The sequence below is a fragment of the Labeo rohita genome, chromosome 4 (genome assembly GCF_022985175.1).
Source record: "Labeo rohita strain BAU-BD-2019 chromosome 4, IGBB_LRoh.1.0, whole genome shotgun sequence".
Classification (NCBI taxonomy): domain Eukaryota; kingdom Metazoa; phylum Chordata; class Actinopteri; order Cypriniformes; family Cyprinidae; genus Labeo; species Labeo rohita.
In genome coordinates, this window is record NC_066872.1 from 29,806,394 (window position 1) to 29,834,211 (window position 27,818).

Sequence of the window (27,818 nt, forward strand, 5' to 3'; positions counted from 1 at the left end):
GGCTTCAAATTGCCATCTGTTTGAGCGACGTACGCTGAAACTAGTACAACTAGTTGTGCATATAAAACGCGGATTAGTGGGCGGTACGCACATCTGCACACATGCAAGCTCCTCCCCTCTGGCGAAACCGGATGTGTAGGGACACTGAGCGCTGTGTCGCCGTGGCACCAGGTACTTCTTTCTATTCTCTTCTTTATTCATTATTAGTCTAAACGTATATTCTTTGGGTTACATCACGATCTAGGATTTATATTATATATCTGTCTGAAGATTTATTCTTTTATTTTGTTTGTATATACGACTCGTGCTAACGGCTATTGTCACTTTTACTGCTGTCAACTAACACCGAAACTTCACACCAACACAAACGTTTAATTCGCTTTAGGGTCCTTTTCAGGCTTAATTTCACGTTTTCAGGACGTATGTGTTTGTTTTACATGTTAGACCTTGAGCTGAAGTGAAAGCTAAAATTTTATTGGATGTTTTATTGGCTCATTTTCAGACATCATGACAGGTGAAGACTGATACAGGTTTATGTAAAACTTGTATGTTAAACCAGTTTAGAAACGTGAACATTTTGCTACCTTCCCATACATGTGAATAGGGATTGATCCATTTTTTTGTTTGTTTGTTTGTTTGTTTTTTGGAATTAGAAACAGAATTTATTCATTAACAATTTAATGCATTCATACATTAAGTTCAACATGGTAGAATGTGTTTAAAAGAGCTGAAAGTAGTAAAAATAAATACAAGCTTAGCTGAAATAATCAGGTTACTGAGAATATATAATAAGCAAATACATAAGAAAATATTAATTTTAAATCTGAATCTGCCAAATATAGGTCAGTTGGTCAGCCGGGCCATTGTTGTACTCTGTGACTTTTCACAAACATTTTAAGTTAATCTTGAGTAAATTCCTGCAGGTAACATAAGTATTGCAGTTTATTTAGGTATTCCTGCTTTGTTATATGACGATATCTAATCTCATATCAGGTGTCTGGATCTTGGTGTGGTGGCTGGTACTTGCAAAACTATCATGATGATGCGAGCAGGAGGTTTGTTCCGTTTCTTTCACTATGAATTCTGCTAAAGTATATATTACATGTAACTGAAGGCAAATATTTGCTCTTTTGTCGTTAACAATCTGTTGTGGTAATGTATGTGTAATATTGCAAATAAAGTTCTGCTTTAAGATATTGCAGTAATTCTAAAAACGTTTATTATGCAAAAGTAAACAAAATAGTTCAAATAAAATATGTCATCATTACTATGATAATGTCATGCAAAAAATATTACTATGGACTTCATAGGCTCAAGAATATGTAACTTTTTTTTTTTTTTTACAGGACTTTTGAAACTGGCAGCGTTGGTTTCTATCTTCTTTCTAGTTGTGTTCCTGGCATTTGAGCTATTAGAGAGCAATATGAATTTTAAATTGGGGAAAGTTTTTGGTGAGTTCCTGCATGCAGCTATTTTCTACAACACAAACAGAACATCTTGATCTGGAACTGCACACATCTTTTGTTACGAAAGTAAAATAATGCACTTGTTTGGTTAAGGAATGAGTTGGCGTTTTCAGTGTTTGACTTGGCACATAGCTATTGCTAATCGACATCTGTTTCTCTACAGCACGATACGCACCCGCAGAGACTGTCCGTGAGTACATTTTTACAGTTTTTTACTTCTAATTGCAAAAGGTGAATGAGTTTCCATCTAGTCCTAAATAGTAGTTGACAGGACTAGATGAACAAGCTCCTCCTGAAACGGTGTAGATATAAATAAGGAATTAAAAACCTGTAACTTGGAGATGTACAGAAATCAGTCATTGCCTTGCAGCAGATGAGTCATATGATAATGGTGTGTCTAATGAAACTTTCCTGCAATGGCATGAATGGCATGTGTGTTTGTTTCTTGATTAGAAACAGAGTTCCATAGTTGTCACATTAGCCCCCGGTCTCACAGACAAGGCTTAAGCCTAGTCCCAGACTAAAATGTAAGTCTGAGCTGTTTCAACTTAAAGAAACTTGCACTGACTGGTCTTTAAATATATCAGTGCCTTTGTTTTGTCTCAAGATGCACACCAGTAATGTTTTTATCTAAGGCACGTTTATAAAAATTACTTAAATGTCCTAAATGGCCTAATCTAATGGTCTAAGCCCTGTCTGTGAACCCAGGCCTAGATGTGTTGGGCAGCCGCCGTATACTTTAGTCATTTATTAAAGTAGGTGCAGTTGGGTGTGATCTTCTTTTTAATAGCTTCATCAATCAACATGTACCACAGACATAACTGAGTGTGAAGATATCCGTCTGGTATATGTGTAAATAAGATTTTTTTTTTTTCAAATAGTGAAGACTCCTGTGTTTATGAATGTATTGATGTTGTTTTCAGCAACCAGACCTCTACGGCACAAATGTGGCCTTTCTAAATCATGTCCGGAGGACCATTTTGCCTTTAAGATCACCAGTGGGGCAGCCAGCGTTGTCGGCCCGAAAATGTGTTTTCAGGACAATGTGTAGGTTTTACACACATCTCTAATAGTTACATAAACACTATAGAAAAATGTAAGTCCTGACTTTTTATTGGCTGGGGATGTCCTGCATTAAGAGGAAGCATGAGAAGAACTTTTTCTCTTCTTTTTCTTTTATCAGATTAATGAGTGGTGTAAAGAACAACGTTGGACGGGGTATAAACATTGCTTTGATCAATGGTATGCCTACTTTTTGTCTTTAGAAACATGTAGATGGTGAAACATGTAGATGGTTTTTAACTGAACACAGTGACAATATGTAGGCAAATGTATTTTTTACATTAGAAGTTGGCTTGCGTTAATATACAGTCTTTTTACAGGGAAGACTGGCGAGCTCACCAAGACTGATTCCTTTGACATGTGGTCTGGAGGTAAATCTGTTTCTACATCTTATCTTGTTTACATTTATGCATATTGCATGTGCTGGTGCAATCTAGTTTCTCTGTTTAAACTGTTAGGTAAACAGTTTTTATATACTTTTTGCTTCAAATATAGGTTTTTATTGTTGTGATTCTCCTCATAGCTGGTTGGCTTGGTTCATGACTTGTAGCTTTTTAATTAAGACTTTTTTTAAAATCTCTGTGGGAAGAATTGGGTGGCTAGTAATGCACTCTGCTCAAGTCATTATGTTGTCTAATCACTTAAAGCACATTCACACATACACTGTGTGCAGAATTATTAGGCATGTTGATATTCTGGTCATATTTTTTTTCCAAACACATTTTACCAATTCCAAACCACATCAGTCTTAATAACTACTGTTAATTTTGTGTTTAATCATTTATATGTGATATATAATTGTCCGTGAAGGCTGGAAGTGAAAAACTCCTTATATTCAGGTGTGCAGAATTATTAGGCATGTTTTCGTTTACAGCTAAAATGAGCCAAAAAAGAGATTTAACCCAGACTGAAAAGTCCAAATTATTAAATGCCCATGAGAAGAATGCAATACTAATGCATTACAAGAATTTGCAAAGTTAAGGCTTGACCATTGGACAGAGAAATGCTTGTTGAGTCTGCATGGTCAGAAAAAACAGGTGGAGAAGAAAAGATGCATGTTAACTGCAAAAGAATTAGGAATTAAGGTGAAGAATTAGGTGTGACACCATCAGGAACCGTTTCCAGTTCTCCAGCGCCACCATTTTCCAGAACTGCAACCTACCTGGAGTCTTCAGAAGTACAATGTGTCAGGTTCTCAGAGACTTTGCTTGGTAAAAAATCCTAAAAAATGCCCCTGACTTAATAAGAATAACAAGCTGACGTCTTGTGAAATACATGAAGACAGTTTTTTTATATGCTTTAGAGACAGATAAGTTGAGAGTGACTCTTGAAGGACAAGCATCACATCCTCTGGAAACGGTTCCTGATGGTGTCACACCTAATTCTTCACCTTAATTCCTAATTCTTTTGCAGTTAACATGCATCTTTTCTTCTCCACCTGTTTTTTCTGACCATGCAGACTCAACAAGCATTTCTCTGTCCAATGGTCAAGCCTTAACTTTGCAAATTCTTGTAATGCATTAGTATTGCATTCTTCTCATGGGCATTTAATAATTTGGACTTTTCAGTCTGGGTTAAATCTCTTTTTTGGCTCATTTTAGCTGTAAACGAAAACATGCCTAATAATTCTGCACACCTGAATATAAGGAGTTTTTCACTTCCAGCCTTCACGGACAATTATATATCACATATAAATGATTAACTAAAAAAGTAGTTATAGGAGAAGTGTTTTAGAACTGTGGGTGTTGAAGGATTAGTTTACTCCAGAATTAAAGATGAAAAGAAATCAAGGTTTTTGAGGAAAACTTTTCAGGACTTCAGTGGGGATCGGGGGGTTGAAGGTCCAAACTGCACTTTCAGTGCAGCTTCAATGGGCTCTACATGATCCCAGTCGAGGTAAATGGTCTTACCTAGCGTAACTATCAGTCATTTTTTAAAAAACAAACAAAAAAACGTTATGAAAAAGTATATAAAAAGTTATATACTTTTTAACCACAAATGAGCGTCTTGTGCTAGCTCAACTTTACACATTATGTAGTCACGTTGGAAAGGTCATGCTTGACGTAGGTAGAAGTCTCAACCCAGAGTTTACAAAGCGAATGTGCAAAGAAAATCAAATGCCCTTTAGAAAAAAAGGTAAACTAATGACGTCGGATGATTTTAAAGTTGGAGGAGAAAATGAGCTGGAGTTTTTCGCCCTACCCTACCTTTTTGAACACAGATGAATAACTAACCACGCATGACCTTTCCAACATGATTACATAATGTGTTTTGCTAGATAAGACCCTTATTCCTCAGATGGGTTCGTTTAAAGCCCCTTGAAGCTGCAGTCTGGACCTTCAACCCGCTGATCCCCATTGAAGGAAATTTTAAATTCAGGAGTGAACTAATCCTAGTCTCATCTAGCTGTTTTTATTCAGTGGTTCTCAAACATTTTGACCCTGAGGCCCCCTATTATTCAAGGCCCCTAAGATATTTCAGATACTTCTGCAGTAAAAACGAAGCTACTTATTTTCATCCGTTCTTATTTACAGAAACTAGGAGTGGCGATGAATTAAAATAATAAAATTAAGTAATTTATAATTAAAATGAAAGTCATTCAGTTCCATAATTGTTGAATTTTAAGAACTGATCTTTATGACCAATTAATGAAAGTTATAGATGATATAGATTAATATAGATGATTCATAAACAGTCATTCATGATTATAGGATAAGGTTTATAAAAAACCTTAAAATATTTTTTTCCCAAAAAAGGAATTTCTACCTGATAAAAACAATTTAGCGCTTGACCTAACCTAAATGTTATTGCTCATACTAATTTCCATTACTTTTCCAAGATTAAAAAGTCACACTTTTAAAATTGCCTCATACATTCATACATTTTTCTGAGACTGTGGGATCCCTCAGTCTTAAAGGAGAAGTTCACTTCTAGAACAGAAATTTACAGATAATTTCATACAGATAATACAGATGTTCATGTCTTTCTCTCTTCAGTTGTAAAAAAACTGTTTTTTGAGGAAAACATTTCAGGATTTCTCCCCATATAGTGAACTTGGTCATTTTCTTCTCCAACTTCAAAATCATCCTACACTGCTGTTTTACCTTTTGTTTTTGTAAAGGGTGTTTGATGAAGGGTCTTTGCATGTTGATTTTGTAAACATTGGGTTGAACATAGAAGTCCACTATATGGAGAGAATTCCTGAAATGTTTTCCTCAAAAAACTTAATTTCTTTACAACTAAAAAAAGAAAGAAATGAACATCTTGGATGACAAGGGGGTGAGTAAAGGGAACAAATTAAACTAAAGATTTTTTAAGAAAATTTTAAAGTGTATTTCAAATCATTCCAAATTTTTTGGGGCCCACTTAAAAGTGTCCTGAATCCCCCTAGCCGTTTCTGACCCCCCCGTTTTAATTGGATGTCAAAAGACTCATTTTAAAACCAGTTATAAACAGAGCCACGTTGCTATGGTTTAATTGGTAAGAGCATGTGTGTATTTGCAAACTGGATAGGGTTAAATACTTGAAATTTTCTTATGAGTCACATGCAAATGTTTTAAATCTTTATTCTTATCTAGATGTGAACGAGCTTATCAAATTCTTGAAGGAAATAGAAGATGGAAGTATTGTCATGATGGCCACATTTGATGATCCTGCAACAAAGTAAGTCACTTCTCTAAATATTTGGACAGACTTTTACAGAACTGTCTTGGCTTATCTACTTTTTTTTTTTTTAATTATTATTATGAACAGGCTAAACGACGAGGCCAGAAATCTGATAGCAGAATTGGGCAGCTCAACTATCAGCATACTGGGATTCAGAGATAACTGGGTGTTTGTTGGAGGCAAAGGGATCAAGACAAAGAGCCCCTTTGAGCAGGTAAATTTGCCTTGTATCTTGATTTCAGGCTACAGCCCCCACTGAGGAGCTTCAAAGTTTTAGTTAATATTTTAAATATCTAATAAACCATCTCTTATGTCTCCAGCACATTAAAAACAACGCAGAGACCAACAAATATGAAGGCTGGCCTGAGGTTTTGGAGATGGAAGGGTGCATTCCTGTAAAACATGAGTAGAATCAGTGTCTCATTGTATTTCAGATTGTTTCGCATTTTCATGTACAGCCTGGAGAAGATTGAACATATATGTAAAATTGAACATGTGCCAGGTTGTATTGTTCAATTAGCATTGACAATGATCCAAGTAAGTGTAGAGTATAGATAAGTACAGATTTTATATTTGATGTTGGACTTCCTGTACATTATATCTTGTCATTAGCGCACCAGAGCATTTACTGCTCTATGTTTGTATTTATTTTAGTTCCCACTACTTTTGACCAGTGAGTTTTCTTTAATTTTCTTCCAGTTGTTTATGGATTGCAATCACAAAGAGCAATATGTAGCCAGGTACAGCTAAAAATCACTATATTCATCTTAAAAATATCCACAACTTCACTAATTGTTATGAATTTTCCAGCCCTGGAATTCGCAGTTTTAAAATTCCATGCCTGTGGGAAACTTGATTTGTAGGGTTTGTTAATAACTGGTCCATAAACAGCAAGTTTCTGCCATTTTTAAGGCTCCAGTGTCATAAGGAAAAGAGAGATATTGATTCAGAAGATTTTCTTGTGTACTGTTTATTTTCTTCCCAGAAAATAGAAGGAGAGGTTTTGCTCTCAAATTTATCACTGCACTAGGACATTGAAAATGTTGCTCATACTGGATTGAAGTTAAATGGCTGAGAGCTGCTGTCATCAGAATGTATTTATTTCTTAATTTGTTTATGGTTATATTTATTTTTCTACGGGCAAAGGTATTTTGACTGCTAGACTTTTTTCCTGAAGGTAGATCTTTTGAATCCTTGAGTTAAAAAAAAACTGCCCATATCTCTATTGTGTGATGGGTTGAGCTATTGTTGGTTTTCGACCTTCAACTGTTTGACTACTGTCTCCAGTTTTATGCCATTTATCCTTAGCTTTTGGGAATGTTGTTACATATGGGGCGTTTCCATCAACCATTCTGTTGAGATTATTTAAGTGGTATGTCTAGCAGCTGTTACATGCCGTTAGTGTTCATAGCAAGCAATAACAATATAGTAATTGCTTTTATTCCTAACTGTGCCTTCTGTCAATAGTATGCGCTTTCCAACCAGGTTGTAAAATGTCCCATAAATGCAAAACTAATTAACTAACTAACTACTTGTTCATTTTATAATTCCCTGCACGATTTTAACTATATACTGTGAAGCTGTGGTTTAAACCCCATTTCTTTTGTAAGGAAACCAGTTGTGTGCCTTTTTTACCAAAGTGATCAAATATGCTGTGTGATTTTTATCTAGACCAGGGGTCACCAGACCTGGTCCTGGAGGGCCGGTGTCCCTGCAGAGTTTAGCTCCAACCCTAATCAAACACACCTGAACCAGCCAATTAAAGTCGTACTAGGTATACTTGAAACTTCCAGGCAGGTGTGTTGAGGAAAGCTGGAGGTAAACTCTGCAGGACAAGTTTGATGACCCCTGATCTAGACTTTTGTGTGAAATCATTGATGTTGCATGTCATGGCCTTAAAGTAAAAAGCTGTTTTAAAGATTTCTTTAGTCTAAATTAAATTGAAATTAGGTAATTTGTGTGTTTTGTGATTGCAACGTCTTTCATAATGGCTCTAAGATATTTTTTTTTTTGGAAAAATTATTCATATTAAAATTACTGTTGTTTTCATTCCTGGGTTTTGTCTTACCTCTGTTTAGATTAAGGCTGAGAACCCCAAGAATAACCCTAGCATCTGTTCTGCCTCATCAAAGCATGATGCACACATCCAAAATGGTACATGTGTTTATAAAGGAGTTTGTAGATTCCTGGAAAGCGTCCACTCGGCTCTCATTAGCCTAAGAAAAGACCAGAGAACGTTTCAAAGTACACAGCTGCAAAAGAAAGGGATGGCAATTGGCAAACTTCATCACTCCGCCAACTTAACTGATGAAAATAATTTCTCTCAATAACAGATTTATTCCATTCTGAAAATATCAAAATATATAGGTACTGATGTAGGCAACAATATCATGTACAGACCCAGTCCATACAAATGTCAATGTGCAGAGAACTACTTTTTATGCCATCAATGAATACCTTATATTCTGACAAACTCCTTGTCTCAATATACTAATTATCTAAAACAAATGACTAAGGGGAAGTTGTGAATTTTAAGTGCTCTGAAACATGAAAGAATTCATTTATCCTGCAGCATGTGTCCTTCCCCTCCACCTGCTTAAGTCCAGCATCATTATTATGGCATGGAGATATATAACCACTATTTACAAGTGCATGAAATACATCCATGAAATCCAATCAAGGTCACTGTATTAGAGAGGGAGATAATTGTTAGGGAGCTTGTACAGCTGCACAAAAATGTTCCAGGTTCGATGCTGTCAGTTACCACAGAGTAATTTCGACCTCTGTCAGTCTCTAATTAACAAAAAAATAATGTTTACACTGTACAAAACGTATTATATAAGAGGCAACGTTAGTTGTAACTTAGTCCAACACGTCATTTATCAGTGTGACTATTGTTTACGTCGAAATTATTCGTTACTTGCCACGTACTTTGTGTTTACCCACAAAACAAATACGCCGACGTTAAATATTGACATATTATACTTATCTTTACCTGACTTTTGTCCTTTAACTACAAGTAATAACGAAGACACAAGATGGCGCCATTTACGTTCAAGTGTGACCGTGAGCCGTTGCAGTTACATACGTTTATACGTCGTTGCTTTATGCGACAACGTTTGACCAATCAGAATCAAGTATTCCAGAGCAATGCCTTACAGTACACTCCACAAGTCAAAAGTTTTTGAACAGTAAGATTTTTTATATTTTTAAAGAAGCCGCCTCTGCTTAGCATTCATTTAACCCAAAGTACAACAAAAACAGTAAAGTTTCGAAATATTTTTACTATTTAAAATAACTGCTTTCTATTTAAATGTTTTAAAATGTAATTTATTCTTGTGATTTTAAAAGCTGATTTTTTAGCATCATTACTCCAGTCACATGATCCTTCAGAAATCATTCTAATATTCTGATTTGCTGCTCAAAAACTGTTGAAAACAGCTGAGTAGAATTTTTCCAGGTTTCTTTGATGAATAGAAAGTTCAGAAAAACAGCATTTATGTGAAATAGAATTTTTTTGTAACATTACAAATGTCTTTATCATCACTTTTGGTCAATTTAAAGCATACTTACTAAATAAAAGTATTAATTTCTATAATTTCTCTTCACTCAATAGTGTATGATATTACAAAAGCTTTCTATTTCAGATAAATGCTGATCTTTGTATTCTTTCTATTCATTAAACAATCCTAAAAAAAATGTACTCAACTGTTTTAAATATTGATAAAAAAACGTTTCTTGAACAGCAAATCCGCATATAAAATGATTTCTGAAGGATCATGTGACACTAGAGAAATTATGCTTTGATCACAGGAATAAAGTGCATTTTTAAATATATTAAATATTCGAAAAATATATTTTGCTGGTTTTTCTGGTGAGCAAAAGAAAATGATTGAAAATCATACTGTCCAAAAACATTTGACTGGTAGTGTACATTCACTCTACGTGGATGACTATGCTTGTATAATCTGGGGAACGAGTCAAAATAATTTTCTGTCTTAACAGAATCGAACCCGAGATCGTCTTATTAAAATTAAAATGTTTGGCAACTTGTGAAAATAATACATACAACCATCATCTGTTAAATATCTATAGCTGTGTAACTGAGACTTCTCTTGGGTCAATGAATGAATACAAAGCTTCAAACTCTCAACCTGTAGCTGTAAATGTACAGAAACAGTCCAGACACAGGAACAGAATTGAACAGAGCAATATTTTGGTTGCTGAAGATCACATAAATTAGAATCTCTACAATATGTAAAATAATATTGGTTAAAGTTAAAAATAAGATTTTTTTTAACAGTTAAAGAAAAAAGGCAAATACATACTTTTGGCTTTGGAAACAAACCTATTTGAACATGTCATAGATATAAGAAGCAGAGTCAATGGAGGATTTACGCTCCAGGGGCAAAGATCATGAAAAGCGAGAAAAAAGAAAAAAAAAAAAAAAAAAAAAAAAAAAAAAAAAATTACACGGTGTTCCAATGCATGATGGGAGACCAGGTCTCCATACTAACACCTCAATAAGTGCAAAATAAATAATGCAATATCCCAATCCTGTAATCCAACAGATTTGGTACCATAGTAAGCTTGCAGAGATATGATACGTGAAATGTGATAGCCAAAAAAAATCCTGGAGAAAAAAATAATAATCACATGATGTTCAGGATGAAATATTAAAAGAGGTGTATCTTGGTATTTCCAACAAGAGCTACCGGAAGGTTCTGAGACGAATCTGAAAAGTCTTTATGACAGCATTCTGGCATAAAAAAAAAAAACTGATGATGCATAACACTGTCCTGTGGAGTATTTCATACGTGATAGTATACTATAGAGTTGGGGCAACTTTTTTGGCCTCTGGGGGGGATAAAAAAAAAAAATCATGTGCTGTGCTGGCGCTGGACACGGATGCAAATAAATTGTGGGGGCGGTTCTATTGAGACCAAAAGCCTGTTTGCTTTTGAGGCAAACCCTTCTGTCCTGTTACAGGGATTCTGAAGGATTTGTAACTTAAGGCAAAGGTTATTACGATTACTTTAAGCTTTTTGCTTTAAACCCATGATTCAATTTTTGGAAAGCTTAAGCATAAAATGCACTAGAAAATTAGGTAGAAACCATTTTGTTGATCTGAGGGGAGGAAGAACAAAAACAAAAAAACAAAAAAAAAAAACAACAACAAACGGACAAAAGTAATTCGATACAATCAGAAGGTCTTGACTAACTAACTAGAACGTTGTCGGAAAAAAAACAGCTGCTTGTATATGCTTGATAAATAAAGTTTTGCATGCAATGGAAAAAGTCCAACGAGGCACACCCCCACCACTAACGTACAGTTTCCAAATGAGTCAAATTTAAAATAAATGGCTAAACATTACTGCACAAGTGCCAATGCAGACACCGTGTCAGAGTGTCAAGTCATACATTTCCGCCCCAAAGCACTTCAGAACATTCAAATACATGATTTAATGAGATTAGGCCATAATAATACGTTTTAAAAAAATCTTAAAAGTGAACTTGGCGGGGCGGTGACCTGTGCAGAAATGTGTCAAGCATTACAGAACATTTCAGTTGTGCTTCAACATACAGTAAATTGTCGCAGAGGCTGTTGTCAGGCAACGAGGCTTTCGATTTTGCGTGAGGATGTTCGAGACGTTATGCCGTGAAGGATGAGCCTGTGCTTTCCGATTAGGACCTTCACATCCCTGTTTTCTACCATCCAAGGCTGCGAGCGAAAAAACGAATCCAGAGAAATTAAGGGAGGGACACAAACCGAGGACAAAAAGACGTCCTGACAGATCCTGTAATCACACGGTCACTGCTACATTTAAAACTGTGCATATCTCATACAAAGTTGAAAGGATTAAAAGACTAACACCTCTGAGCACTGTACTGGTTACTGGTTTGTGTTACATGCCCCTGGCTTCCTCCACCAATTATGGGCTGATTGGCAGTATCCAGGACCAATAACATGGCAGCATTCTTTATTTAAACACCAAAAGTGGTATTGAGGTTTGGGGGTTCAGAATGGAAGAGGCGGAGAGTGGGTCGGACTCCTGTCCAGAGCCTTCAGACCGGTCCGTTAGGCGTGATCTCAGCTGAAGCAGGTGCCTCGACTCTGCAGAGGCATAAAAGAGCATAAGAGTGGGTGGAGAATGCTTTATTCTATCTTTTAACATCTGGTCGACACACATTTACCATTACCTCGTCTCTGTCACAGTGGTGCCATCCGACTCTTCTGTAGGCGCTGAAGACTCGCTGTTGTCTGTGATGCTGAGCTTCTCCAGAGCTTCAGTAGGCACCTCGCTACCGAGAAAAGAGTGAAAGACTTAATACTTCTACATCTTTACAGAATCAAAATTGCATTCACAATTACAACACTTGAAGGTGATCACTCTTCATCATTTGGAGCACAAATTAAGATATTTTTGATTTTTGGATCGCTGCATTTAAACGGAGAATGCATGTACAGAATGACATGTTCTGTGTTTGATACAGTAAACAGTAATAGCATGTTCAGTGACAGCAGCGGCACCCTTTCCCGACTGTGTTTCTGATTTAAAAAAGTAGTAATTGATGTCATAAAATCATAAGTATGTTTTGAATTTAAAGGTCAGAAGCTATAGCTTACATGAATTTAAAAAAAATGAAAATAATTACAAACATGACACTCGTAAATCATATAATTTTATATATACTGATTATTCATTAATGGGTAATATTTTACATTTAAAAACATTATGCTTTAAAATGCTTTAAACCACCTACTATGTTAAATCTTAAAATAAAAAAAAATGCAGCGATTAATATATAGTTTATTTACAGTTATTTTCAAAGCTTCAGTGTAGTGTCATTATAGTTGAACTTCAGTATTGTTCATTTAATTCGTACAAAAACTTCTTGTTAAAAACTAACCAAAATTAAAAATAATCTGTTTATAATCTCTGCACAGGAGAGAGTTTCCAAACAAAAGGAAATATTATCTGCACTGACTATCGGCCAAAATTAGTTGAAAAATATGGGCATATTGGATATTGGCAAAATTTGTGTATGCCTAATTTCTTTTCTTCCACATGTGTCGTGATACTCTCGTGAACGCGTGTCAAAGACTGACACAGAAGAGAAAAAATTGTTGAACAAAGTTATTTTTGCTCTCTTTGCACAGAAAGTGTTCTTCAAGATTGAACCACTGATGTCACATGGACTATTTTAACGATATCCTTACTACCTATCTGGGTCTTAAACAAGGTAGCTGTGTTGCGGTCTATGCAGGGTCAGAAATCTCTTGTATTTCATCAAAAATATCTTAATTTGTGATCCAAAGATGAACGAAGGTCTTCCAGGATTGGAACAACCTGAGAGTGAGCAATTAATGACAGAATTGTCATTTTTAGATTATGAATGTAGTTTGACAGAGAAAAGTGTCTGAATGGGATTCACTTTTCAGTCTGGACTGTCATATTTTTCTCCACTTCGAATGGTTTGTTTAGAGAGCGTAACTAAATCAGCACACTACGGGAACTTCTGTCATCGTTTAAAATTGGGAATATTATTCCCTTCCTGAAGTCGTGAGAATCAGTTTTTATTTTCTGGAACTACATTAGAACACTGTAATGCTGCTATTTCTTCCCAAAGTGTTCTTACCTCGAGGGTGCTGTTGTCTGCTTGGCAGGTGTTTTAGGGGAACCATCTGTCTTGTTTTCTCCAGGGTCCTCTTCACTGTCTGAGCCTCCAGACGAGCTGCTGTCTGAGGCCACTAGAGGGGCTTTCTGCCCAGGACTTCCTTCCCACGCTCCTGTAGTCGAACCACTGCCAGCCACTGCAAAAAGAGACGCATTTCAAATCCAAACGACAACTTTTCAACCCTTTTAGTTTTTCAAATGTTTCTACTTTATCCATACTACTGCCATGTAAATGTAGGCAGTCACATGTTAATGTTTTAGACTTTCTAATGTCAAGGACTTAAGAATAATGCATTTCTGTATAGGAACTTTTGAGTTTAAAAAAATTATAGTATGTTTTCATAGTACCCAAAAGATGAAGAAAAATGCATTCCCCAAGATATTACCACTTTAAACATTTCATCATTTAAATTCAAGATGAAAACTGTTGGCCACGTTGTGTATTAACTCACAGTTCTTCTCTTGTCCTTGTTGAGGTTGTCCCTCAGTCTGGCTGGACTCTGTGCTGTAATATAAAGCCAATGATTCAGCAAAGATAAAGGTATTCCCATAATTCAAACATCCTCACTTTAACAAACATTCCAAAACAGTGTTGTAAGTAGCACTGAACAACATTCTTTAAAGCAGAGTGCTCTTTACCTGCTAAAAGGCTGGAACTCAGTGAAGGAGGCCCAGCCTGTGTCCTGCGGACCCTCACCTCCCTTCTGAGGGGAGCCACCCCAGGAGCTAGAGGAGCTCACCTCTGTCTCACCAAAACTTGCCGTCCAGCCTGCATCTGTGCACAAACACAAAGAATGCTCAATGAACAAATTCATCTGGAAGATTCAGAGTTGTGGGCGATGTTGTACCACTCACTTTGAGTCTGAGCTGCTGCAGACTGCTGAGGACTGGCCTCTTCCTCAACATCCTCTTCCTCGGAAGCCGACCCGCGGCCTCCGCCTCCGTTCCTCACAGCACTCTTGGGCGAACTATCTGAAGAAAGAGACACCCCAAACCTGGAAAAAATAAAGAGAGAATGTGAATTCAATAAACTAAACAGGAGAACCTATTTCCCCATGCATATCATCCATGCGCTGTACCTCGATCTGGATTTGATTTGTGTTGCATAGTTGATTTCTTTTTCATCCCAAATATCCTCCTCTTCCTCACAGTCATCAAACTGCTGGATTCTTTCTTTACAACACGCCTCAAAAGCTGCAGCATTGGCCTGTAGGAGCACAACAATCCGAGTAAAGCATAAAAACAAACACTTACAGCAAAGCTAAGTGATCGTCTGAATAATGGACAGTGTTTTTAGTGGCAGACACTTACACTATGATCATCTGCATCTATATTGAAGTTAATTTCAGCAATTCGATCAAACGCAGCACTGCAAGATTAAAAGAGGTCTCTCAAAGATGATACTGACAATCTTAACCACAAAAACATCAGCACTGTACATCAGTGTATGTCTCTGCAGAATTCTGATATAAATGGCAACACTTATCACACATTTATATATACACACAGTATATACACATTAGCACTCACTTGATATTTTCATCATGTTCACTGAACTCCTCATCATTAAAACCAAACTGATCCACAAAGTTGGCGGTCATCTGTTGAATCTGGTAATCAGAGAATGCCTAAAAAGCAAAAAAGAGAGAAATCATGTTTAAGACATTATCCAGTCAGCTGTAAGGAGCTTAAGGCAGACTCATGCTGGCTTTTTTCTTGATTCTTACCTGTTGGATGGACAAATCATTGGGGAAGGGGCTCTCCATGTCATCATCTTCACTAGATGAGTGTAAGTTATGGGTGCTGACCTGGAACACAGGATGAGAACCAATCAGAAATCAGCATCAAACCATGCAACTTAACATGCTCTTAAAGAAAGTGAAAGTGACAAACAAGACATGTATAAAAAAAATAATCAAGGTTTTTTTCTGATTGTAAAGCCATTTTGACCATTCAGGGAGAGATGTTGCATCTTTTTATGATGAAAATGAAGACGAACCAAGCATCTCTGAAATTCTAACTCTAAACATATTTTGAAAAGAAAAAATAAAACATGATCATAACAACATTTAAATATCCTTTTCTATATTATTCATAAATGATCTCCTTACCAAATCCACTGTGTTTCTCCTGTTGGTCTCTCTCAGAGTCTCACCCACAAAACTCTCCCAGCGGCCTCTGCAGTCCTCTGGCAGCTCTGTGAATATACAAGTGATTATGATCTCAGTAACCATGCTCCTATCTATCTCAGACATCATCATTTCATAAACTCTGTGGCTTTTTTTGACATCTTCCTGCACAACAAACCTTTAATTAGGTCATTAATTTGAGAGTGAGCTAGCCCTTTCTCCAGGTTTTGAACCACAGTGTTTGCAATTCTTGTCAGGTGACCCATGTTTCCCCTTCGCCTCCCTCCTTCAGTCCTGAAGATTAATGTAGAGAAACAACCATCAGTCAACAGCAGAAAAAAAAGATAGACAACAAACATACTGACATAAAAGTGGATATCAATGTGTGCTTCATGGGACTAATCACACATGTTAGAAACCAGCTGCTTATGAATCAGTGACAGAAAATAGATGAGATGCTCTTACTGGATTTTGTCATTTTCCTCCCAAGCATCCAGAATCCTTTGGACCAGCCGGCAATGCTGGAAAAGCTGCAGAAAGCAAACAGCCAAAAATTAAGAATAATAAACAACAGGAAACACAAATGGTGTAGATAAAAGGACATGCAAAAAAGAAAGAGAAACATAAAATGAAACAAAACTAAAACACCTCTACTTAGCAAACCACGGTGAGAGATGAATCAGTCAAATTTTAATACTTAGGCTCAGTGGTTTGTTCAAATCCCAAACTACATGCAATGCACTGCTGTTCAAAAGGGTTTTTTTTCCATGTTTTTTAACCTGATTGAAGAAAAATCAATCATTTTGACCAATACAGTGTATTGTTCTCATAGTCTTCAGTGTTACAAGACACTTTTAAGAAACACTGACAATAATGACTTAATGCTTAATATTTTTGTGGAAACTATAATTTTTTTTTTCCAGTATTCTTTGATAAATAAGGTGGTGAAAAGAATATTAGTATTTTTTACTTAAAAAAAAAAATCTTTCTGACCCCAAACTTTTGAACAATATTGTATGTGTTAAGCAGCATTCAAGAGCACCACCAACAAGGCCCACTACCCTGTTTCCTGTAAGCCAATATGACTATAGGTGCCAAAAGGAAGCGGCCGTGATCGAAAACTGATATGAACTAAAGCATATGACCTACATTGGCAACAAGAGCATCTTGAATGGGCGTGTTTGCTGGGTCTGAGGAGCTGTTCTGGCCCGGTGTTCCCTCCTCTGCTTGGCCGCCTGTGCCTGTAGCTGGTCTCTCCTCGTGGTTCTGCAGACCTGGGTTCTGGAGGTCCGCATGGGCAGAGTGGTTCAGGATAGATGCCACACACAGTTCCACTTGCAAGTGCAAGAAATTATTCCAGGTGTATTTAAAGAATAAATCCTGCAACCAGGGAGTGGTGGAGAGAGGAAGTGAGGAAAAAAAAAAAAAAATGATGAAAAACAAGATCGCCCACCCACAGCGAGCTCATAGTGTTGAGTCTGCGATATTCGATGTGTGTGCGTAAGTGATTTACCAACAGCAGGTCCATGGTGTTGAGTCTGCAGATCTCTTGGCAGATGCTGAGGTCGCAAGTCTGCAGCAGAGAAGCCACCAGTCTGGCCACATGAAGGCGGGCGCTCCCCAGGGGCTGCTCCAGAACGCCCACTGTAGTGAGTATTGCACTTCTCTGTTCCACGGGAAGTGAAGGGAGATTGACACATTGTTAGAGGGCTGTCAGTCTCAGCATTGCACAGTGGTCGTTGAGACAGAAGCTCTGTTACAGAACTTAGTGTGCTGCCAACAAAGACTGACACACTTTATGGCATCATTAAAATGATGCTCCTGAGGGCTGTTCATCAGCAATATTATGTTAAAGGGTTAGCTCACCCAAAAATTTTAATTCTGTCATTAATTACTCATCTTCATGTTGTTTCAAACCTGTAAGACCTTCATTTATCACCGGGACACAAATTAAATATTTTTAATGAAATCCACAAGCTTTCTGACCCTGCATAGACAGCAACGCAACTACCACATGCAAGGCCCACAAACATAGTAAGGACATTGATAACACATTCGATGTGAGATCACTGAATGATAGCAGGGAATGACACAGAAGAGATGAAATTGCTGAATAACGTCATTATTCTTGTTTTTTCTGTGCGCAAAAAGTATCCTCCAGGGCTCTACACTGCAACCGAAAACTACTTCGTGTGACTATGAAAAAATATTTAGGAGCACCACTGCGACTGACCCGATCAGCATATTTGTGTTTGCACTGAGGGGAGCTTCAACGTGTTCTACGTGTTTTTCCAACGTTGAGTAATGTCTCACAGACATGTCTCACAAATCCTTTCATAAACAAAGTGTAGAGAAAGTGTAAATAAGAGATTCAGTGTGCAGTGTAGAGAGCTTCGTTGATTATAGAAACTTTTTGAGATTGCGATGAACTAAGATGATTGATAGATTTGAATGATTTTTAAGGGAGTTTGTAAATGAGATTTAATACAACAGTTAAATAAACAAGAAATGAAGTGAAACAAGTCACAACTGAGCCACTGCACATCTCCATTTAAACACAGCTGTGTTTCGTTTATGAATGAACGTGCGTTTTTAAACGAATCTAGTGAGTCAATGAATCAATTTCCCATTTATAAAGCAGTCACTTGCTTTATGCCTGAATGAATCAGCCGTTCAAACGAATCAAATTAATAAATGATTCAGTAATTAAATCAGTGACTTGCCGCCACCTACTGGCAGTTTTAGTTTCATTTTTAAAGTATCTTTTCAGTTATTTAAAACATTTAATATTTCTATATTCAAAATGTTATATTTAAAACATTAATCTCAACTTGAATTTATGAATTTGATTGCACTCATGCCAGCTCTAAGCCTCATTAAACAAATGAAAAAACACTGCTCTTAAAAAAACAAACAAAAAAAAAAGTAAGCATAGAGCCCTGTCCTCGTAGCTTGATAAATTTATGGTTGAACCTGGAATATTTTAACAATGTCCTTACAACCTTTCTGCACCTTGAACATGGTAGTACTGTTACTGTCTATGCAGTGACTCAGAAAGCTCTCAGATTTCATTAAAAATATCTTAATTTGTGTTCGAAGATGAATAGTCTTACGGGTTTGGAAAGACATGAGGGCGAGTAATTAATGACAGAATTTTCTTTTTGGGGTGAACTATCCCTTTAAAATAATGTTAAAATTGATGCCTAATGAAGTATATCAGCTTAGAAACATACTCAGTTTCTCAATGAGCTTCTTGTGAAGAGAGCTATTTAAGTGACACCTACGTAGATTGTTGCAAATCAGTCACTTAAGAGGTTTACTTCAATAATGTACACAGCAAGGCAGTTTAGGTTTAAAAACAGAGCAACAAACTTCAGCTCAACTACACCAAAATTAGAACAAACAGTTCAAAAGCCCTGAGATGACATTTACGCCCAGATGGAGTTTAGTCACTTGTGTGTGTGTGTGTGTGTGTGCATGCTGGTACCGTAGGAGGGTTCAGTAGGAGCTGCTGGAAGTCCTTTAGATGAGGCTCAATAGCACGTAAAATACTGCTGTTGACAGTGTAAGACCTTTCACATCCCTGAGAATACAGGTCCATCAGACCCTCCAGCCTAACAACATCAGATACAGAGAAAACAGAAGGTCAAAGAAAGATAAAAAAAGAACAGCAGCAAGCATCCTATTTATTTTAGGATGAATTAAGGCCTGTAATGAATGAACTCACCCTGACCTTCGTGACTCCAGTAACGTAAGAAGCACTTGCGTTCCATTGACGACAGACGCTTCAGTCCTTTCCCCTTCAAACATGTTCTTCAAAAGCTCCGCCACATTCTCTTGTCTACAAAGGCAAACATGACTTCAGATACAAAAACAGCAGTCTTTACCAAATTCTTATAAATGGCTCACTACGTCACATGACTGTGATCTTAGCTAATCAGATTGGGCACTTACGACTCCAGGACAGCGAGTAAGGGGTCTGGTTCGGTGACCTCTGACAGCTGATTGGCCTGGTCCCGACTAAGTCGAATGATGTCACAAAGAGTCTGGGATGCATTAGATTGTCTCTGCACAACAATAAAATGGAAAAGAATGCAGTCAGTTCTCTCTTTAAACTTCCATAACTAAAATCATGTGGGCTGGGGGGTGAAAAGTTCAGCAGAGTGAGTGGTATTTTGTACCTCTTCATCTCTCCCTGTGTGCATGAGCTCTGTGAGTCTCTGGATGAGTCTCTCTTCATTCAGCCACTGCAAATACATGCATTCACAGACTAGAATCACAGCCCCGTAATGATGAGTGAGGACTCAGCCAGGGCTTGGAAGACAAGTCAGGCTAAATGCAGGTCAACGTCTAATTTAAGCAACTGAATCACTTACTAACTTTCCTTGAAGGCATAATTTCTACAAATGGTTCAGGCTTCTGGAGGTAGATCAATGTAAAATGACTTTGAACAAGATTAACCATTATATAACCCCCAAATTCACTTGTAGAGTCAACACCACATGGGAACATTCACACAGAACATGTTATTGCATTTGGATACAGTTTTTAAGTGCCTGTATCTGTTAACTCTCGTATATATATGTGTGTGTGCTTACATTGAGGACCTCCATCCTCAAGGGGGCAGGCTCTACACAGCTGATGAGGCGCAACAAAAGATCCATCATGGCCGAGGCATCAATGTGATTCAGCACCAGACTGATAAAGTTGTGTTTTTTCCTTAGGAAAGAGATTACCTGCATGTGCAATGACAGACAACTTACTATGCAAATCAAGCAAATAGCTTCCATATTTCCTTTGTGCCATTTGCTGTGCATTCATATTCTGTGTGGATCAGGCGTGCATACCTGGTCTGTTTTACGTGCAATCAAGTTGCCGATGGTTTTGCTGAAGAAAGACGCCAGCAGGGGATTAAGGGGTGGCTCTTGCTCCAGAAAGTGGTAGAGCTTCTCCAAAAGGGATTCATCTCCACCCAGCTTATCGTTGATAAGAGCCACATCAGAGGTCAGGAGCTCACAGGCAATGTTTGGAAACCTAGATAAACAAAACAAAACAAAAAAAAAAGTCTATATTACATGGCCTTTAGCATTACAAACTAAGCCACTTTCTGATAGTCAAATAAAGGCAGTGCAAAGACAAAATGTAAATACTGGTCAACTCAGTGGTGCAGTGTTGTCTGTGCCACAAAAGAGGGTAATAAACTTTGCATCCGTGCATTATATCCTACTGTAGGATTCTGCATTCGACAAAAATATCACAAAGCAAAAAATCTGGATCAGTGCTGCTGAGAACATATTTCACTCAATGTAATAACATTTCACAATACTTGGAGAGAAAAGACATTTTGAGTGAATCCGCTTGCTCATTTCAAGACAAATGATTCTGCCTCCTACACACAGAGAACCGAATGATTAGTTTTAAATGAACTGTAATCTTTTTCTCTCACTCTAACCATATGGTCCCAGCAGAGTGCTAAAACTGATAGATTTCAACTCTTCAGAACAGTTTTTCATATATTTTCCTAAACAGCACAACCCTTACAAACAAAGCAAGTCTGATTTAAAACATAAAAGCAGCAGAATGGTTTCCTTTCAACTCAATCATTTATTTTTCCTGTTCCTCTTTCTTCATCTATCAATTTAACTTCACTTCTCTGCACTTCTACATCTTCACTGTCAGTTTTATAGCCTTCCTGTTACTAGGAGCTTCAGACATTCAGGGCTACCAGTGAACAACACATATGTCCTACCATCATAATTCAGCAATTCTTAGTACCAGCTGGAATACTTTTTACTGCCAGCTATATTTACATATAGGCTACAGGCTATTTGCAGGATAAACATTTAAAGGAGACCTATTATGCCCCTTTTTACAATATGTAATGTAAGTCTTAGGTGTCCCCAAAATATGTCTGTTTCAGCTCAAAATACCCCACAGATCATTTATAGCATTTTGAAAATGCCTATTTTGAGTAGAAGCAGAAAGACTGTTTTCACGCATGTCTCTTTAAATGTTAATGAGCTGCTGCGCCCCACCTCCTTTTCCAATATAGAACTGTGCCTTTACAGCTCATACCTCTGAACATTCTTCTTAAAAACATGTTTAGTTTTGGTTACGTCTATCCCGTTGAAATCATGCGTTTTAAACCATAGTAGTTTAAACTTCTGATATACGTTTTTCTGTGCACACACATCCAAAGCACATGCACAGAAAGCGACTGTCACATGGCATGTGAGTCCTAAACTAAATTCTCTTTCATGTCTTATTGCGCTTGAACTATCAAATGCACACAGGTTTATGTTAAAAACACACAGGAGTTATAAAAACAGTCAGTTATGTCCGTGACGGTAAACAGCTGGGAAAGAAATTGCATGTTTATATTAGATCTGTGTGGCAGCAGTATAATATACAGTAATTAAATTAATTAAATCTGTCTGTTCTCTTGTCCCTCCTGAGGCTGGGACTCTAAATAGTGTTCTGTGCTCGTCAGTGCAGCCAACGACAGAACAGTTAGCATGCTGTGCTCAAACTTTTGCCATGGCGTTACAACTGGTACACTGTTGCCGCTTGCGAAAACAAAATGTCGGCGCCGTGGGTGAAAACTTGCACAACGCAACAACAGTGCTTGTTTTTTCATGCGTTTGCAGAAAAAGACATACTAAAACAGTTACTGGGTTGCCTTTTTCACATTTTCTGGGTTGGTCGATGCACAGGGGACCCGATTATTGCACTTAAATACGGAAAAAGTCAGATTTTCATGATACGTCACCTTCAAAGTGCAGTCACATTAGCAAAATTTGAGAAATTTTTACATTTAAAAACAGTCCAAGTGTAAACAGAAGTCACTTTCAAACTATGCAAGTTTCTGTTGGTCAACACTGCAAACACATGCCAAATCTGCATGGGCAACTTTTTCACTCTCGTGCAAAAACTCCAATTGTCCAGATTCCTATTTAAATGACTAAATTTTGCTGGGCAACAGTAAACGTGGCTACAGATAGCCCTTATCAAACTCATCCAATTGGCTGAGCCAATGTTGCAGTGTCTGGTTGCTCAACACTAGCAAATAAGGTGCAAAGCTGTGTCATTGTCTTACTTGAAGCGAGTTTTCTCCTCCAGGTCAGCAGGGGGCTCCTCCGTGATAAGGGTGACCAGTTCCTGCATACAGTGATCCTTGGAGAGGAAGAGCAGGAGCTTGCGGTTCTGTGCTTTGCACTCCTGCAGGACATCCTCCTCTTCCATCAACTCTCTCAGAGTCACTCCCTCTCGATCCAGCAGCTGGTCGATATGGGAGGTGTTGTTCAGGTCAAACTTCCAGAACATGATGGCGGCGGTGGCGGCTGCTGCAGCAGGAAGCCCAGGCCTGAAGAGAAGAATTGAAAGTGAGGAGAAATATCTATTGCAGAGAAGACAAAAAAATCCAAGATGGTCAGTGCATGCAAAATTGCCCAACCTTCTTTTGACTCAAACGTCCCTTGTTGTACAACACTATTTTCAAAGATAATCTGATGTAGGTTATTTCTAATATTTCTAGGAGCATATATATACACAATTCAGTGTTTGAAAACAGTAATGACTTTTTTTTGTGGGAGGAGCTTATCTGGTTGCAGAAAATGATGTTTTTTAAGTTGAAGTCTATGGAGCCATGGAATAAAAGAATAAAAAAAGTTCAACAAGATTATATTTCAATATCTTGACTTTATTCTCGCAATTCTGATAAGAAAACAGACTCGTCATTCTCTCTTTTCCCCTCAGCTCTAACTTTTGCCCTGAGAATTGACAAACTCACTATTGTTGAGTTAAATTGAGTTATAAAGTCCAAACTAGGAGATATAAAGTTGCATTTAAAAGAAAAAAAGTCTTCTTATTCCATGGATTTGACCAGTTTCACTCTACTTGTTACCAGTGTTTTTCTGCCACCTGCATGCGCGCACAGCTGCAAGTGACGCAACTGTGACATCTACTAAGAATTGGTCTATATATTTAAAAAACATTTTTGTATGCATTTTAAAACGCTTTTTAGTGATCTTGAATGCCCCTTGGAAGTTTACTGAAGCCCCCTAGTTGAGAACCACTGAAGTAGCATGTTCCAAATCAGTCACTGAAGTTCCATAAAAGTTAGTAAGCTGTCTTAAAAACAGCTGCTTATGTAGGCAACCTAATAGGTTTTGGAACAAAGCTATAGAGTGAGTGGGAGGAGGGGGGGAAGAATAGCGATGGAAAGCAGAACTAACAGATGAAAGAGAATCTGGAGAACAGAAGAACAAGGAAGGGGACAGAAATAATTGATGGACCTTTAAAGCATCCAACTAACACATCCCACTCAAAACAAAACATGAAGCAACTGGAACATGAAGATCAACTTTCCTTCTTTCAGCACTGATTGAAATCACCTGGGCTGTGAAGATTTTTCTAACAACTCTGGTCATGAACAAAGCAGACCTTTCCCACATGATGACTGGTACCCACGCATCACACCCTGGGCGATACATTTCACACAGCCTGATAGTCTTCGCTTGCTCAAAGAGATCTGTTAGTGAGCCTATGTAAGACTCTTCAGGAACATTAATAGCATGTGTTAAATAAATAAATATATTTTTACCAGCTGATGAAACGTGTGAATCCTTAGTTACACCTCCTCCACAGGCAGACAGGCATTTGAGTGGCAGAATGCAGACAGCACAGAATGACCTAGCATTAATCTGCATGAGGTCCACTTCCCACCAGGCCTTCCTCGAATACACGCCTCAGACGGACTGACACTGGGGAAACAAGAAAATGCAAACCCATCAAAAACAATGCAGGCAGGGTGTGAGAAACTGCAGGTTTAATATATCAATAATGTATGAAAACACATTGCATCATATAGTCTAGAAACCGTGAAACAACAGAATGAGCAAGACTAAAACTGTGGAAGGTCTGAACTGAAAATGTAGTGTCTGTACAAACGTCATTTCCTTGTCAACAGTGAACAAATGCACATAAACACTCTCTTCCTCAAATTTATCTCTATAGTGACTCTCTAGCAGATATGCAGTTATTTTAACCATTTGCTTAAATGGCACTACAGTGGTTTGTGCAACAAATACAGTAAATTAGTCTTAAGTTTCAGGCATTAAAAAACAGTTTACCCAAAATGAAAATATGCTAAAAATGTATTCACCTTCAGGCCATCCAAGATGTAGATTAGTTTGTTTCTTATTCAGAACACATTTGGAAAAATGTAGCATTGCATAACTTGCTCACTAGTGGAATGGGAATGGGTGCCGTCAGAATGAGAGTCCAGCTGATAAAAACATCACAATAGTCCACAAGTAATCCAAATGTCTCCAGTCTAGCTGCATGCTTGTAATAAACAAATCCATCTTTAAGGAATGCTTAACCTCCAACCATTTCTTCCAGCTAAAATATAAGAGTCTCACATAATTTTACTTTTTCCAATCAAAAAGTCATCTTGTCTGAATCAGGAGAGAAATACGCACAGATAAACACCATTTACAAGCTAACAGTCCAAAACAGTTCTAAACATTTTTTTTAATATGTAAAAACACTGAAAGAAGCATTATTATGGATTACAGAATTGCATTTTAGCCAGAAGTGACAGTTTAAAGTTAAAAGACCTTAATGATGGATTTGTTTCTTACAAACACACAGCTATTCACTTCACAAGACGTTACTTGATCGACTGGATTTGTTGTGGTTTATTGTGCCGTTTCATCAGCTGTTTGGATTCTGACGGCACCCATTCACTGCAAAGTGATGTAAGACATTTCTCAAAATCTGTTCTAATGAAGAAACACACTGTTCTACATCTCAGATGGCCTGAGGGTGAGCACAAGTTACATTTTTTGGGTGAAAATTTACTTAAAGCGCAGTCACATTTAATACTGTTTGGTGAATTTTTGCATGCAAAATCCAGTAATAATTGCATGAGGATGAAAAATTCCCCCACGTAAATTTTGCAAGAAGTTCAAGCTCAAGATTTACCACGTTGACCAACAAAAAGCAATTTGAAAAGCTTCATTCACAACTACATTACTGACAAATTTTTAATGCCTGAATTTTGACGTTTAGACATAATTCTAGGAAGTTAAAATAGAAGGTGCCACTTGACGCACTTTCTTCCTAAACGAAATGCGCACCTACGCCACATCTCGTGCGCATATGGCATAGTCAGCACAGCAGCTGGTAACAGCTTCCTTGAGCACTACATACTCATCTGATGACAGATGACACAGAGAACGCATACCGGAAAGAATATCTATCATTGATCTGCAGCTGTGCAAGCTGAAGCACTTCTTTCATTTTTGAAAAAAAGTGGCCAAAAACGGGGCTTGTTTCCTTCTTTATGCGGACATGACCGTGTGCACGTGCACAGCTTAGTGTGACAATAACAAGCAGAGAATTCCCCAATGAACCCTACACAGGAAAGCAAATGTCTCTGCTCTACAATTCATCAAAAATAGTAACAGGCAACAGCAGCAGCATTTGCACACACAATACAAGCTGCCACACACAGCAGACATGAGCGGGATGTTGCATGAGATCTCTGACAGCAGCTGAGGTCAAATAAGCTGGCATTGATTGCACAACTGTCCAGAAGCTGCCTACTTAGGAAGTGGATCCAGCAACTTGTCCTGACCCCTGGACCCCCAGAGGGGGTGTTCCTGCATTACAAAACTTCAAATGAGATTGCATTCGTCATACTGAACGATCGTGTTTTACAACTCAATAGTTACATAGCTGGAGAGGATGAACTAACTTCTGAATTACTCATGTGGCTGCTAATGACAACATGATTTGAATCAAATGTTTACAACAGACGTCAATAACATACCACAGCGTTTTTCAAACCTTATAAAGCCGGGACGGATAAAGAAGACGTAGTACTGTTTAAATCACACACGAGATGGGGATTTTAAATGCAGAATAACAGTTTCAGCAAAAAATCTCGGCGCTTGCATGTTTACAACTGGGCCCCGCTAGCAAGCGTTAGCATCAGCGGCTAATATTAGCGACAAAACTGGTTTCCGTATTTTCAAAACAACCCCAAACTCGACCGAAACAACTCAAATACACACTCGTTCATATCTCAAAATGGATTACTAAAGATGGGAAGTGCGTTTGACTTCATTTGAATCTAAAGAACGGGATGTTTTTGTGTTGTTTGCTAGCTCGTCTGGCTAACTTCAGCTGAATCTCTCTCTTACAGAAGTTTCTTCCCATCTGAAGAGACACAAAACGACACATTTTCTAAGCAAAACATTTATAAACAAACATGGTTTGGTGTAAAGCAGAGATGCTCGGCCCCAGCAGTGTTATCTGCGCATGTAAAGAGGCTGTGCATGTAAGCTTACCCCCGCTGTGAGTGTCTTTAGACGGGCTGCTGGTAGTCGGTTAGCGCTGGTCTGGCTCGTGCAGCGGTGGCGCTGCTGCTGCCCCGCGCGCGCTCTGTGAAACCCCGCAGCTGCCACGAGACCGTTTTCCTCTCAACTATCTGCTCAAAGCGAGAGCCATCGTCCTCACTAAAGTTGTTTTTCTGCTTTCTTTTATTTATAAATAATTTTTTAGGAAATTATTCTGCTCTTAGTCACTACGCAGAGTTATCTCGGCCGCTCACACGCAAGGCGAGGGAAACGGGGATCGGAAAATAAAAATCGTTCTTATGTTTGTATTCAAAATGGCGAAACTGTGTCATAGACGCGCGCGTGCGCGTGCTGTCAGATTACTGCTTGCGCATCGAGTGCGCGCTTCTCCGCGTTCGTTCCACTAGCCTTGAAAAGATGAACATACATAATAATAATAATAACTGGAGT

The 27,818-nt window shown here is 37.9% G+C and overlaps 2 protein-coding genes across 3 annotated transcripts; one reads left to right on the forward strand and one right to left on the reverse strand.

The window, feature by feature from the left end:
- Positions 1 to 86: 86 nt before the first annotated feature.
- Positions 87 to 8,243, forward strand: fam3c (FAM3 metabolism regulating signaling molecule C). The gene is made up of 10 exons (XM_051107249.1): positions 87 to 171; positions 994 to 1,055; positions 1,347 to 1,451; positions 1,630 to 1,656; positions 2,390 to 2,513; positions 2,650 to 2,708; positions 2,849 to 2,899; positions 6,107 to 6,191; positions 6,282 to 6,408; positions 6,515 to 8,243. Exons 2-10 carry the CDS (start codon positions 1,037 to 1,039, stop codon positions 6,602 to 6,604), a joined length of 687 nt encoding a protein of 228 aa, XP_050963206.1. The 5' UTR covers positions 87 to 171; positions 994 to 1,036; the 3' UTR covers positions 6,605 to 8,243.
- Positions 8,244 to 10,959: 2,716 nt separating this feature from the next.
- ppp6r2a (protein phosphatase 6, regulatory subunit 2a) lies at positions 10,960 to 27,696 on the reverse strand. 2 transcript variants are annotated; one of them, XM_051107248.1, is made up of 24 exons: positions 27,360 to 27,696; positions 24,605 to 24,764; positions 23,099 to 23,365; positions 20,850 to 21,036; positions 20,601 to 20,738; positions 20,184 to 20,249; positions 19,957 to 20,069; positions 19,736 to 19,843; positions 19,490 to 19,616; positions 17,516 to 17,668; positions 17,152 to 17,382; positions 16,468 to 16,532; positions 16,181 to 16,296; positions 15,985 to 16,070; positions 15,601 to 15,681; positions 15,404 to 15,501; positions 15,185 to 15,242; positions 14,953 to 15,080; positions 14,729 to 14,868; positions 14,513 to 14,648; positions 14,326 to 14,378; positions 13,836 to 14,010; positions 12,396 to 12,497; positions 10,960 to 12,309 (listed from the first exon to the last, which is right to left on the reverse strand). In XM_051107248.1, exons 3-24 carry the CDS (start codon positions 23,323 to 23,325, stop codon positions 12,261 to 12,263), a joined length of 2,637 nt encoding a protein of 878 aa, XP_050963205.1. In that variant the 5' UTR covers positions 23,326 to 23,365; positions 24,605 to 24,764; positions 27,360 to 27,696; the 3' UTR covers positions 10,960 to 12,260. The 2 variants fall into 2 exon arrangements, with proteins under 2 accessions (XP_050963205.1, XP_050963204.1); XM_051107247.1 differs by having other exon boundaries at positions 19,730 to 19,843.
- Between the last annotated feature and the right edge of the window lie 122 nt (positions 27,697 to 27,818).